Source organism: Myiozetetes cayanensis, unplaced genomic scaffold, assembly GCF_022539395.1.
Source record: "Myiozetetes cayanensis isolate MyiCay16 unplaced genomic scaffold, myiCay2020 scf6-25, whole genome shotgun sequence".
NCBI lineage: Eukaryota > Metazoa > Chordata > Aves > Passeriformes > Tyrannidae > Myiozetetes > Myiozetetes cayanensis.
This window is the reverse complement of record NW_026087853.1, coordinates 51852817-51868328: the sequence shown is the minus strand read 5'-3', so window position 1 is coordinate 51868328 and position 15512 is coordinate 51852817. Positions and strand designations below refer to the sequence as shown.

The following is a 15512-nucleotide window of genomic DNA, read 5'->3' as shown; positions in this document are numbered from 1 at the left end:
CTCAGCTTTTGGCTGAACCTTGCAGCTGTCAACAGACCTACCCAACTTGTCTTTCTCTGGGTACTGTGGGACTCCACCACTTTTTGGTGAGGGCACTGCCCCTTCCCGCCTTTTTCCATACTTGGCACCTGCTTTATCTTCTGTTATGGAGCAGTGTGCCAGTGCTGATCCCTGGCAGCTGGTGGTTCTTCAGTTTTCACTGCTTACCTTCGAAAAGTCTTGAGTTGATATTTAGATAATTAGTTCTTTACAGTAAGTTTTGATCCGTTTGATGCTAAAAATCAAGATTTGTGAGTCCTGCAAGAGGTATAGGTGTGCACCACTTCTTCCTGCTGTAGTTTGATCCTGAGGAAGAAATCAAGACTTTAAGATTTTCTTGGTCTTAAAATATGCACTGTGGTCAGAATTTCAGGATCCTGCAATAAAGCTGGCTTCATCTGTTAGGAACCTTTCTGACTTCTTACCACTTCCCAACAACCTGCCTCAGATATTAAGAAGTGAGCAACTGGAGTACAATTGTCTGTGTACCACGATGTTAAACATACCACAGTTCAGCAACTGCTGAACCCTTGGAGAATGCAGAGAAGTGATCTGGTGGAGATGATCTGTAATCTTTTGTTTCAGTCCTGAGTACAAAGAATCACTGTGCTGAGTCAGACCTCAACATCACTAGACAGAAGGGAAGTTCAAGTGTGAGGTATTTTGCTTTGGTAAAGAAGAGGAAGACCTTGTAATCTGTACTTGCTGTCAGCAATTATTAGACACAGATATACCAAAAGAGAGCAATATTAGCAGTGCTGTCAAAGGTGACAGATTTGCAAGGCTGTTATAGTTAAACTGCATCCTGTATAGGGGAGAGGCTGAAGTGTTTAGTTGAATGTCATATGTAGCCTAAGGACAAGAGAACCTGGATGCTTGGGGAAAGGCTGCACTCTCATGTGAGATCATAAGACACTGCTCCAAGTGACTTCCGTTGTAAGTCCTTAGCTTATTTTCTTTTATGATAAGGGAGGGCCTAAATAGAAGGGTGGAGATTTTCTAGAATGCTTGTATGTGAACACTAATTTGTGTTTTTGATAATCAGCAGCAAGCAGGACACAGGTATTTCAACTTCCCCAGAAGCACAACGCAATCGTGCAGTTTTGTGCCTGTGGATATTGTTGTTCAGTCTCTGTTTTCAGTGACTCTGGAATATGACTTGCTTGCTGAGCTAGCATAAACTACCTTGCTGCTCCTTCACTGATGGTGTTTAACTTGCACTGTGTAAGTAGAGGAACTGCATTCTGAACTACAGAGTGCTGTTTGAGAAAGAATCCTATTGTATTAAAAGTATTTCACTTTCAGCTACTGTGAATGGAACTAGTTAAATAATTCTTCAGTTTCAGAGGACAGTAGGGTTCAACACGCAGTAACTCAATGCTGGCTTAACTGTAAGTCAAAGGATATTTGTTGGCTAGTGGCATGATAGAGGGATGACACTTGCTTCTAGTTTGTTTTTCCAGTAGAATAGTTGTATTTAATCCATAGTTAAACACTGGCATAATTAGTCATAAAAGCCATTAGATAAGTGACAGACCATAATGTGTGTTTAGCTGCTAATTACTTCTGGTTGTGTTATTATTAATAACATAATAAACTTTACCTTTTTTTTTTCTTTTTCTTAAGAATGATGAAACCAAGAAATTTCTCCTGTTACCCATACACAGCAAGGCTAGGCATTTATGTGTGAACTTCCAGCAGTAACAGCTGGTAGTCGTGATCTATGCAACATTATCTGCACTTTGGGAAAGCAAAGCTAGTTGTCTTGAATGATGTGGCAGTTGCTCCTTCTCAGTGATTACGTACCTGAATTCCTTGGTTCTAACTGTGATGAAGGAGCTTGTATAGAACTTTAAATAATCTGCACTGAAACAGATCTCTGAAAATCAAAAGGTGCAGTTCCATCCTCTAAGAAGGTCCACTTTAGAGATAAATCAGGTTGGTCTTGTAGACATGGATTGTGGAACAACTAAAGCATAGTGGGAGTTTGAGTATTTCTTAAGGCAAAAGTAGGAAACACTTTTAATTTAATTAACTTTTTAATTGTTTGTAAACGTAGAATTTTGGCACATGACTTCATCTTTAGCAGTCCACTTTGAATATATAGCTCAGCCAATTCTTGTTCAGATACATCCCAAATAGTTCCTAAGATAGGTGGATCTTACTGAACCATGTTCAGAAAACAATGAGAAGCCAGAACTTACTAGTTTTGTGGTTAAGATTTTTTAGGTAATAGTTGTCATTTTATACTTAATGGAAAAACAACCAATGATTCTTTGTATTTAGTGTTTCCACATACGTTTCATGCACATTTTATAAGATTATGTAACAACATAAAAATACAATTTTCCCATTATTATTAGAAAATACCTATTGAATCAAAAGGCGAAAAACTGAATTATGGTGTTCCTAAAATTAGCTTATTTTTGTGGTAGCTGATTTTTTAAATTCACCATAGTTGTAGGACATGCTATGCTTTATGTTTTTATTCTGAATTAAAGTAGTTCTGCTTAAAAAACGTAACCTCCTTTAGAAAACCTAAATCCCAAAATAACGTGGAAAGGAAGAAAGCCTGAAAGGAATATTTAAAATTTTGTTCATATTATAGATGATACTGGCTTTTAGAGGCTGCTTTTTGTACAGTGTTAGGTGTTTCTGCTGTATTTTATCTTTCTATTTTGCTCTGAATCATAGACCATGTGCATTACCTTGTGCTGCTTTTTACATCAGTATCATTCAGGGAGAATTCATAAGTTACAGAAAAAGAGGAGCACCAAGAACAGGCTCATAGAAAAAGGTCTTGAATCAATTAAGGCTGGAAGTTAAAAGATGATTTCTAATCGTAGGACAAGAAAAATTCTGAAACACCTTCTGTTTTGATTACTAATGGAAAGCACTATTGCTACACTTAAGATGAAGCTTGATCAATATGGGGTTGTCTGATACAGTCATGATGGCAAAAGGCTGGACTCTTTCACTGTTTATAGACCCTTCAATCCCACATTTCTAAATCCAATATATATTAAAATACCCAGGATTTTTGCTTTTGGCTACATTTGTTGACACTTTGAGGAATGTTTTCTGTAATATAATAGTTTCTCTTTATTTTAATTCTGGTTTAGGGGAGATACAATGTTCAGTCTCTTGTAGTGTACTTTATGCCAACAGATGACAACACCAAATTACTGTATAAATGGGAAAAGACATTCCTGATAAATATATACGTGTATTTATATGGCTGGGAGACATTATGGAAGGGTCACTGCACAGTCAGCACGTGAGCTGGCTTATACTTGTTGACTAAGAAAATCCTGGTGTCTTTGACACAGAGCAAGAGTGGTTTATGTTCTAATATTTCATTATGTAGGGCAGCAAAGCAATGAGAAATTTAATCTACAGAGCATGTGAAGTGACCAAATGCAGCATTTTCAGTACAGAAATACCTTTAACTGGCAGATGCACTGAGCACTGATGTGGTGCCCTTTCCACATCTTATGTTTGTTACGAGATTTCAGCTGTACAAACCAGAACTTTTTTTACCTCTTGTCGGGATGTTTTCAGACGCATTACCCAAGTCACTGAATTTCTTTTCTTTCCATGAAACTTCATGTATCATGTGATGGGAACATATATAACCTTTGGGGGATTTTAGCAGCATGTGTGGTTAAATTAAGACTGTTTTATTGAAGTATATAAACTTTTAATCAGTCTTTGACCTTAATAAATTTGTATACTCTCCAGCCTATGGAACCTGGCATCACATGCTCCATGAGTGGATGCTGCTGGCTTATGTTATAGTTTCAGTTTAAATCCCACTGGGCAGCGAGCTGCAATTAGCTCTATAACCCAGCAAAAGAGAATTTGCCATTTGAGCTTTCCAAGTAGATTTGTGTAGTCTGTCAAAGAACAAATAGATTACCAAGGGATTTGATGTGGCATTTACTGCTAATGGGCCCTTACTGCTGCAACAGCAGAACAAAGGGAAAGTATTCTTTTAGATGCTGTTGAAAATAAAGGGATATTGTCATAGTGAATTTTGTAGAGGGGATGTTCTGCATTTCCAAGTCGAGGCACTTTGTAGACAGTCACTGAGGCTTCATTTCCCCAGCAGCATAAATTGCCAGGCAGATGATCCTGTTTGGAATGTCCATTTCCAGTTGCACAGTGCTGCCCCATCTCCTGTGCCAAAGTGGTGCTTGACTCCGCCGTGCTGAGCTATTTTATCTCACCAAGTTAACAGAAAATATTTGCAGGGTGGAAGGAGGGAGAGTCACATCTGTTTTCTGTCAGCAGCCTCAGGTTGTGGTTTGATGCTGCTGTTAAACCATTCTAATGGCCGAGCGTTGCAGCGGGAACAGATCCATCCCTCTTCCACTCTGAACTCACTCACTCCGTGAGCTTTGCTGCAGGTGTAAGGAAAGCAGCAACAGTGTGTGAGTGGGGATAAGACCATCTCCTTCAGTGACAGCCATTAGAGCAGATTCCAGTCAGGTAATGTCAAAACTCCCTCCAGGAGGTGCTGCTCAGTTTTTTTGTTTGTTTGTCATGTGTGGGTAAAGGGAGAGCTCTGTCAGCGACCCCTGTAGTGCTGGTGCTGTGGAGGCAGCTGTCAGTAGGCAGGATCCTGAAAGGGGCTCAAGGCAGTGTCCAAGATTTCTTGCAGCATTCACTGTTTTGCAGAAGAACAAGGCACATGACATAGGATGCTTGCTTACTTTTCATCCCGTCCGAACTTGTAATACTCTTTTAATGAGACAAAATGTGCAGTAGTTTATTTTAAACAAATTATAAATCTGAGAAAAGTTATCTGACAAAAGTAAATAAACTTGAAGCTGTGTATTTGATAAAGTGCTGTAGTTAATGAGATGCTTTTAAAAGGAAATATTTCAAATAAGAGGAACAATAATAAAATTATAGATTGCTGTTTGCTATATAACAATTCAGTGAAATTTATTTAAACTATTAAGTGAAAATTTGTTTTGAGATATTTGAGAAGACAGTAATTTTCTATTCACAGCAGGACTTCAGAAAAGGCCTCTCAGAAGAGCGTAAACAAATTACTCTTTTCCAGAGATGAGCAAAATGTAAACTCCAAAAAGCAAATATCTAATTAATAAACAAGCAAATTTCAAAAAGGCCGAAGAAGCTTGCCTCTGCTTATAGAAAATACTGAAAAAGATCCTACTGAAACCAGATTTATTTTCTTCCTACTTTTGCTGGTATGAATGCAGGTATAACTTCTCACTCTTCCAAAGGAAATTTGGTAGCTGTTAAATAGTAACAGCTTGCAAAACTATAGTTTTCAAAACTTCAGTATTAATGCTTGTGGTGAGAGGAAAAGAAAAACAGTGCTATAGACATTTACTTCTATGTGTTTGTTCTTGTAAAATCATGTTTAAAGTATTGCTCTTTAGTTTAGGCTGAACTGTCACTGTCATCTCAGGAGGTCAGGAGAATCTCAGACAATCTCAGAAAGAAAGAATTTTTAAAGATTGCTAAATGTTTTGCAGAGAATCCAAGCACCATCTTTAAAGAATATAAATTGATTTTTGAAATTTTTGATGTTTGTGATGTTTCCTCAGTGGAATATTTGTCCTTTTATGCTCCATGAATATCGCCCAGCACTGGCTGAAGGCAGCTCTAACAGATTATCCTGATCAGCCACGTCCGTTCTTGTTGTCTTTGCATTTATTTGGTTCTGTGAATGTAATGCTTCAGTAGCTACGAGTTCCTTGAGAAAGACTTTGTAGTCCTTTGGCAGGAAACAGGTACGTTTGCAGTTCCTTGTGTATCCTTGACCATTTTTCCTGTGTACAGTTCAAGAATGACAACACTCTTCTCATTCTTAGATATTGTCTTTCTAAGGATCCTGATGGTATTACCCTCGCAGCGCATTGTTTTGTTAAAGGACATTTTTCTGCTTTAAATGGATCCAGTCAAATTATGAGTATCCATTTGCTCCATCAGGATTTAATTTGCAGAATTTCAACTAAAAATATCCTACAATCCATAACACATGGCAGTCTTTCCCATGTGTTATGCTATTCTTTTTCATATTTCAGCTACTCATAATTTTGTGCAGTTTAGTTCTCTATTTTGCCTGTCTGTTCTTCCTTATTCTTACCTATGGGTGAAATACTTGCTTTTGAAATTTTATGTATGTAAATGTTTCATGTATGTATCTGCAATTAGTCACTGCAGTTTTATTCAGATCACTTGAGACTGTTTTATGTCATCAAAGTAAAAAGTCACTGTTTCCTACACTTCTTGTGTTGGTGAAAGCGAAATGTACTGATTCCATACATATAACATATGCTTTTATATTTTCAGAAATTCTGGTTTTCACATTGTGCCTATGAGTAAATAAAGATTAGGATGTCCAGGTGAGGCTCTATGATGTGCCAGCACTCATCACCATACATACTTTGCCAATTAGCTTATGTGCAGAATGGTTTCCAGTAGTCTCTAAAAAGTCATGGCTATAACTTTTCTTTCTTATTCATCCTACCACGGCTTTGAATCTGTGGTCAGAGAAGTTAATATTTCTTTATTGTGATGGTTTTCCTGATTTCTAACATGAAGTTAGAAATTCAGTTAAAAAGTTAAAAGCAAAGAGGGTTGTTCAAAAACTTTTAATGCTGCTTTTGAAGTTTAAACTTCTGAACTTTAAAATGTCTGTTGATGGCTGAACAGAAATCCTGCTTAACTTTCAGACAGTTTACCATATATGAATCAATTTGGAGAGCTGGAAAGTTGCTCTATCTCTTTTTGATTACTTAAATACATCAGCAGTTGCAAATAATTTAACAAATTACAATTTTAGATTTGCTATCAGAATAAAGATAGATCATTTTGGCTAATCAAACTACTATAAATAATTTTTATAACATGCTATTTTTCCAACATATCACTTGATGTATGTGGTAGAAAAGGTTTCACAAAATATTTGGTACAAACAATAAATTCACGTTTCTTGAAAGGGCAATTCTAAAGAATAAAAAAGGAAAGTCATTTATGAAATATGGAAATATGTAGCACTCTTCCACCTCTACTCAGGAAAATTGGGCAGCATTTCAGGTCATTGGTATGTATCCATTATTCCAGTCCACTCAAAATTCTTTTGCAGAATTATTTCATTGAGTTTTGGTTAGTGTAGGCCTGTGAGGGTTACACAGAAATTCTGTATGCTGATATTAGTTTTGTACAGGATTACTGTTTACCTCTCCTTAGTTTTTTCTTAGGGCTTGTATACTGGATATTTATGGAATAAACATCCAAAACAAATAGTGTCCTATTTTAGTTACGTAACTAGATAACTAAATAACTAAGCAGAAGATGAGATGTGAAATCATAAATCCTATTTCGACAGAGTAGACTGTTCCTGAAATGTTAACACCTCCATACATATACAGACAGACAGAAAAAGAACAAAAACTTCAGTTTTAACCTCATAGTTAACAATTCAATATTGAGAAATATTGCTTGCCATCCTCCCTGTATAAGAGAAGATTATTGTCCCCTTAACAGCGTATTTTATATGCAAACCTGCTCTGACATTGTTTAGGTGTTTATTCTTTACTGGAGTTTGGTTTTGATCTGTGTTCAGTTAAAAAAAAAAAGAAAAAATACAAAACCAACATTGAAAATAAAGTATCTAAACCTATTTTTTGTAGCACATATCAAACCTAACCTGTCTGTATGGGCCAGACATACAATCAGTAACAAGGCTTTAATTGGTGATGCAGATTATGTTTGTGTAATTTAATTTACTGCTTTCGCGTAAATTTGGCATTTGCCTCCCTGCCATGTGAATACTTTCTGTATGCAAAACAATTATTTGTCTGGTTTACCTTCCTTTGTCTTTTCTAGTTTGTTGAGAAAATTCACTTAATGCACTCATAGTTATCTTGAACTAATCAGTCTACCTTTGGATATGTATAGCTTTAAAATGTGCGTAAGAAATGTTATTGCGCTTCTCATTTTCAGGGATGAAAACCTTATTATCTAAATCTTCTATTAATAATTGCCCTTGGCTTTATCGTTGTCTCTGAAAAAAGAATTGCTGATGATGTTCGCTCAGTGTATTGGCAGAGTTGTATTTGAAGGCTCAAGAAATCCAAAGGGCTTTTGCGGTTTCTTTAAGTAGGTCTACAGAGGGATTTAATTAAATTAGCAATAGCGAAGTCATATCAACATGCAAATGACAGGCATCACTGAGTGTCTTCCTAAGTAGATCATACACTGTGCTTAATCTCTGTTTCCTTGTGCCTGTGTAATTTAAGGGTTTGGATGGCAACAATCTGCTTGACTCAGTGTAGACAGAACAGAGTGGATACTGTTGAACTTGGAGGGAGTGATATCTGTTGGAGTATTTATTCAACAGCTGAAGATATCATATATATATATATGATAATATATATCCCTGTTTTTGCAATTTCTTTTATATTCTGTTTAATGATCAGTTGGAGTTTATGGCATTTACACCAGAATCTTTCTGTCTGGTCCTTCTTTTCCTTACCTCTTCCCACCACCCCCCAAAGGCTGGGTTGTAGAGAAACCTTCATTCTGCCCTTCTTTACGTGGAGCATTCATTGTTCAGATTCTGAATTGCCTTCATGTCAGTTCCAAAATCAGAAGTGTTTCTCTAGAAATGGAGGTTGGTTTCAGCACTGAGTGTCACCCCTATGTTTGCTTCCATGGGCTCAGAAATCAGTATGAATGTTTTATTCATGAAGTGTTTGATTCTTTGAGGGCATCTCAGCTGAAGGGTCTGTGCTGTAGAGATTGCTTCTCTTCCTCCTGAGTCTGAAGGCCACATAAGTTAATCTCTTGGGGTGCTTGTGTGAGTCATGTTCTCTGGTACCCAGCCAGAGAGCAGGATAAATTAACCCTCCCAAAGCTCTCTGCTGGCACAGCTACACATTGCTCCCCATCTGTGAGCAAGCTTGGCTATGATTTAATGGTATAGTGTGCAGTCCTGCCCCAATAACTGACCTGCATACTTTGCTAAATATGAATTGATCCTGAACTCAGTGACATAACAATCTTTTGGGTTTAACTCTGTGTAGCTGATTGGAGATGCCATGCAATTTTTGGGTGGACAAATGAATGCAATTTGGCAAGAATTACCTATAAGAGTATTGAGTACAATTGTTGCCTCTTATTTATTAGTTAAGCTTGTATTTTGTTCATTAGCAGTGCTGTGCAGCCACATCTAAAAATAAAAATGAAAAGAGTTTTGTTTTTCCCTACTTTTTTCCTAGTTATCTTCAGAGCCTGACACTGCCTGGCACAGAACTTGTACTATGCAGTCTCCAGTGGCCTTTCAGAAAGGCTTTTCAGGCTTTGTTGACCCGTTTCCTGGATTAGTCTGGCTAAGTTATGGATTATTTTGTCTATTAAGCTTTTTCTTGTGTCCAGTAATTCAAGAATGGCATATTGGCATAATAATGTGTTCCACTAGTTCAGTTTCCAAATCCACTTTTATAACTCTTTACAAAAGTCTGAAGTTGACAGTATTTTGATTTCACACAATATAGAGAACAGTTAATGATTTAACAAGTACATTTTGTGTTTGGGTTTTTTTTTTAATCATGCTTAAATAAATGCCTAAATTCTAGAACAACAGGAAGCAGGCAGAATGATACATTTGTTGATGTAGGATGTCAGATAATTTAGTACAAATTACAGATTCTTTAAATACTTGAAAACAGTGAAGGTCAGGAAGCCTCCATTCAAAATTTTCCAGCGTATGTATAATATTTTACAGGATGTCTGTCTGTAGACTGCAAAAGAGCAATCTGTAAAAATGAAGTTGTTTGTTGTTTCTCGTGTTGTCTATTTATGCCCTGACAAACGAGCATCGGATGTAGTGCGGAGTCTGCAGAGCAGTGTGGGGTTCAAGGTTACAGACAGACACGATTGTGTCTTGTAGCATGAGGAAACTGGGCTCAGGCTTGTTATTTGGAATGGTTTGTTTTCAGTAAACAACTTGCAAGGCTTCAAACAACACCTTGGTGGCTTGGTCAAATAATTTCATCAGTTCTTTAAGTGGTTTAGAAAAGGAAAGTAATCAAAACTTGCACTGTGTATAATTTGTTGGATTCCATCAGGTAAAAGTGTCCTTCATACTGCTGAAAACATGTGTTTTAAAGTACGTGTGGAGCAATAATTTTGTATTGAGTTAGTGGCTATCATCTTGAAATTAAGTAAATTCCAGATTAGGTGTCTATATTGTACACTTTAATTTATTTATGTTATATTCTTCTGTGTTGTATAAAGAGCATTAAAAAAAAAAAAAAAGATGAAGAAGAAGGAAATAAAAGGGGAGAGAATGAAAACCTTGTTACCAAAGAGACTGTCTGCACTGTACAAGCTCTTCAGTCAGTGGAAGTGGTTGGCCTGGGTTTCACTGTCCAAATGTGTTTTCAAACTGAGTAGCCTCTTTTAAAGAAGTTGGTCAATATTGGTGATTAGCTTCTCAGTGAAGGAGCATTTCTATTATGCAGAAAAAAGCTCTGAAAGAAAGCCCACCAAGATTTCAGAACCTCTCTTTAAATATAAATTTATTATTTCTTAGGCATTTGGGAAAGAAAAAGGTAAGAGCCAGAGATGTTCTCACTTTAAACTGGCTTTGGAGAAAGATACCAAAAGAAATTACCCTGATTATTGGTTAGTATTGGGTTTTATATAATAATGTTGTTTCTTTTTATTTATGCATTTTTAGATGAACTGATTACACAGACCAAGTCAAATCCTCTCATTGTGGTATATTCATTGGTATTGTAGGTACCTTGCTAAAATGAAAACACTTTAGTTTCCACATGCATGCACACAAGATTCCTAATGTCTTTTTTCTGTTTCTGCCAAGATAAAGCCATTTTTTGTGAGGTGACTTTCTGCTTTTTATGCATTCAGAATGCAGAAAAGGGTCAAGAGAGTGTAGAAAAAACTTAAATGGAAATCGCAAATTCCAGGTTCAGCTTGAAACCTGGAACGGACCTGCTAACTTGGAGGTGTGACAGGGGTTGCCAGACTGGAGAGACAGCTCCTTTCCCTTCTGCCACATGAGCAGCTGGCCAGTGAACTTCCTCTGCAGATTTATGAGAGATGTGTTTAGATGCCCTCGAGTTTGGTCTCTTCCGTAAGTGCTGCAAATAAAGCAGCGCTTTTGTCTAGCTCAGCAAAGCTGGGGCTGCCTCAGGTGCATTTGTATCACAGTAAACATTTCCAGTTCCTCTTCCATGGCCAGTTAGAATGCAGTGAACATGTGGGAGACCAACTTACAGAGTGTGGTGAAAACATTTGCAGTACATATTCTACTATGTGGCATCAAAGCTTATCTCTGGGAAATAGCTGCTAAGAGTAGTCATCTTAAATATCAAATTATGTTGGTGCTGATTAAGCTGCACTGAGAAATGCCTTTGTGGAGTACAAACTGAATCTTTATCTGTAGCCACTAACATGCAGCAAAACCAGACTAATTTCCCCAGTGAAACTATGAAAACCTCACAAACTGAATCATCCCTGCTTAGTAATTTAAATGAACTCCATTGACAAGACATCTGGAATTTTCTGTAAATTGAAGACATTCGCAACATCCATTTTTCACAGTGGTAAAGATAAAAATTGGACAGACATACAGTTTGACACTACATATAAGCATGAAGATTACCTTTATTATCTATACAATAGTGCATCATTTTGGTAGTCCCTAGGAGGCAATGGGATCTACAGCCACTGTGTTCAAATACTGTGAAGGACTTGCAGGTGTCCTCCTTATACATAAGTAAAATCCTGATTTACACTTCATTTGTGGTTTTTGTTAGTAAAGTTTTTGCAAAGGTGCTCAGTTATTCTGTACTCTTGAGAATTGTGTATTGTTTTGGTACCTGATGAGGAGGCCTATATTCACAAGAGATTTCAAATGAAAAATGCTGATACTGTATAAGTTGAAGGACTTTTAAAGGTATTAGAATTGAGATACTCCTTCTAGACTCTTGAATCCTTGTAATTCACGGCAAAATAATATCATATAGCTAAAAATACTGGTTTTTTACACAACTTGATTTCAATTGAATATCCTCAGCACAGGAATGCTCTTTAATTGTTTGCAAAAAATAGTTCAAAGTCAGTAACGTGCAGAAAATATTTTAGAACTTTTACCTCTCAGCCTAGATTCGAGTTTTAGGATGGGCAGAATGGAAATCCATCTCTTTCAAGAATTTTATAGCTGTAGGTATTTTGATCACAAGAGGGGCTTTTGTAGAGCATTTCATTGTACAAAATGTTGTGAATATTTGTGAGGCTTTTTGGTAGTATTTTCCTCAGTAATACCTGCAAAACATTATAGCCTTATAGAGGATTGTTTGAGAATTTTTGTATCTGATTGTAGGAAGAAATTGTCAGGTGTTTAAAAAGTATGTATTCCTAAATGTCTTAAGAAGATATTTTATGTGGAATGGAATGATGTAAAAAGCCCACTTAGCTTGAAAACAAAAACTTAGTTTAAAACAAAAAGTATACTCCAAAACAGTCTTTAAAATGGTCTGGGAAAGGAAAAAGGGCAGTTTTGCATAAAAGGGGCAGTTTGAATTTTTAGACTCTTAAGAGACATGTTTATAAGCAGGCAGCAGATTCTAACTTTGTTTTAAAATAAGTTTATGCACACAAGAAAGGACACTATGTCCAGTTAGCTTCTAGCCATTCACTGCAGAGTGCTCTTTCATTCACTTGAGGAAACTCGTTGGAATGTTTTTCTGTAACACCATCCTCACATTGTGTATTACAAAGCTCTTTGTTCTCTGCTGGCACAATATTAATTATGCCACGGAACACAAGGGCAGTCGTCTGCAACAGTAACTCACTCAGCCTTATAACAAAGCCTTCTGTCCTCGAGTCCTCTCAAGCCTCTGCCTTTGGTTGTGAGAGTGTCTGCAGGAATCCTGGAGGATGGAGTTTGAAAGCACAAGGTTTCAACACAGTATTGTGTTGCTGTTTGATGTTCACCCTAAGAATTAAGTCTTTTTTGTTCAACAGCCCTCTCTGAGTCCTTGTCCCTTTATGTTTATGAACTAAGCTTCACTCCAGAGAAGAAAATTTGCATCCATCATAAAAGATAAAAGATTTATCCAAACATGCAATCAAAATTACTTAAACAAAACAAAGTGTTAATTATCATGTTAGTAGAGTGGCTCTGCATAGTCACACTTCTTATTGGGAAGGTTATTGTAAGTAAGCAGTAGCTTTGTGAAGGTAATACAGGCTGTCTTACTGATAACACAAGCCATGTCCTCAGGGAAACATCATACATTCCAGCATATTTCAGGAAATTTCATAAATTTCAGCATATCTCACATCTCAGACATGTCTGCTTCTCAGGATGGGACTTTGTTTTAAAGGAAATATATTTTTGGTTTTCCCTGAAAGCACATGGCTTTGTCTCCTAGGTAAATTGTACTGTCTTAAAAAATCCCCCAAAGCACCCTATCATCTGATTCATGAGCCTTACCCTAAATCTATTGGGGCTTGTTTAAACAGTCAGATCTTCTTAGTAACACGTATTCTCCTTCTGCCCTCTTATAACCTTGTGACTCCTCAAATGCTCTTCATGGATAAAGTATGAATGTATTTACTAGGAAGTCTTTGTCATTTTCTTTTGAGCTCTGCTGTATGATTTTGTTATTTTTATCCTGCTTGGAGATACAGAAAGACTTAGAAGTTAAGCCTGGATCAGTGACCAGAATTGAATACTGGATACAGAGAAGGCTATGCAGAAGATACACATAATACTGTTTGAAGTCATTATTGAGCATTGCTGGGATTTGTGCTGAGAAGTGGAAATCCTTGGAAGTGGTGTTGAAAGGGAGATGTAATACAGTATATTTGAAATGTAGAAATACATTCAGATGGTATTTTAGCAACTTGAAAAACAGAAGGAAGCCGCACTAGTTAAATAAAACTTGGTACTTGGCAATTTATGCAGTTATCTTAGGCTTTTTGAAAATTCCTCCAGAAAATAGTACATTTTAATGTAATTTTGATTCTTTGGGCATATTATTACAGTTCTCTCTTCTTATTTTTTTTTTTAAGGAATCCAAAATGTACTCAGCTTGTTCTGTGCCGTGCTTACAGAAAATAAGGTTCTCTTTCACTCAGCAAGTTTTCAGAGGCTCAGTGATGCCTGTAGGGCTCTGGAGTCTTTGATGTTTCCCCTCAAATACAGGTGAGTTGAGTTTTCATTCTTTTTACTCGTTAACTGATTTTATAACACATTCTATAACCTCTGTTACGTTGTCCTGTACAAAAGGAATTGTGCTGTATTGTTCGGATAAGCAGAGGTTTTCGTGATCATACATGCAATTCCTAGGCTGTGCAACATCATTAATAAAAGTCTGATTGCATCATGGCAGTGGAAACAATTAAGGGAGAAACATCCTACCTACAAATACAGTAGAAACCCTACTCACAGCATCAGCTGGATGGTAAAACTTGACAGTGATGGCCCATGAGTAAATCATGGAAAAGATATGGAGGAGATCTAACAACAACCTGCCAAAAAGAAAGAGATGTGTGTGGCAGAAAACAATGGGGTCATAAACTGTACCAGGGGAGAGGGAAGTTTCTGACTGTATGCAGGGAAAATGTGTTTTATTATGAAGATAATTACGGAGTGAAGCAGGCAACCTATGGAGCTTCCATCCCTGTAGGCCTTCAGGAGCAGCTGGACAGAGCCCAGGACAACTTAATCTGCATTCAGTCTTGACCCTGCTTAGAGCAGCAGGTTGGATGAAATGATGTCCTGAGACCCTTTATAACCTGAAAGATTCTGTGGCTCAAAAATAGCAGCTGCTTTGATGGGTGTCACAGTTTGAAGTCACTGACAAATGTCTACCAGAGAATGAATTGGTGCTCTCTAAAAAGTTACATTTGGATGCATCATTTTGAAATGGAAAACTTAATGTCAAGCTGTTTTTTAGGAAGAAAACATCTAATCCTGACTCACCTGTTTCAAATCATGTCGAATTTTAGTAACTTGTTTTATTTAAAATATGTTAGAGATGGGCTTCATCTTCATGCAAAATTAGTAATGAATGTGAACTTTAATAACTATAAATTAGATGTTGAAATGCAGTGATCGATTTAGATCCAGATTTTCATGTTGCTCTAATGAAAACACTTTTGTTTTTTTTTTAAATCATGCAATCGAGTAAAGAATATCTGAAATAGTGTTTTGTACATAATATTTAGTTGTCATTTCAATATCAAAGCAAAATATTTAATTTAAAGATTTCTTACTAATGATATTTTACAAAAGGCTGAATTGTAGATGTCTGGCCCAAAACTAGCCATGTTTTTAAAATGAAGGTATTGTCCATAGCTTTAGTGTCCTTGGCTACTTAAAAGTTGGGGAAAAATGTAATGTACACATAACATAAATGTCACAAATATGAATAGGCTTCTCTTATTTTGAA

General features: G+C 36.7%; 1 protein-coding gene across 7 annotated transcripts in view; it reads left to right on the top strand.

Moving 5' to 3' along the window:
• Window positions 1-15512, top strand: part of SBF2 (SET binding factor 2) — a 250825-nt gene that overhangs the window by 128533 nt on the left and 106780 nt on the right. For all 7 annotated transcript variants that reach the window (XM_050335954.1, XM_050335953.1, XM_050335951.1 and 4 more), the window contains exon 7: window positions 14131-14263. In XM_050335954.1, the coding sequence (XP_050191911.1) occupies window positions 14131-14263 (133 nt within the window). The remainder of the gene's footprint in view (window positions 1-14130; window positions 14264-15512) is intronic.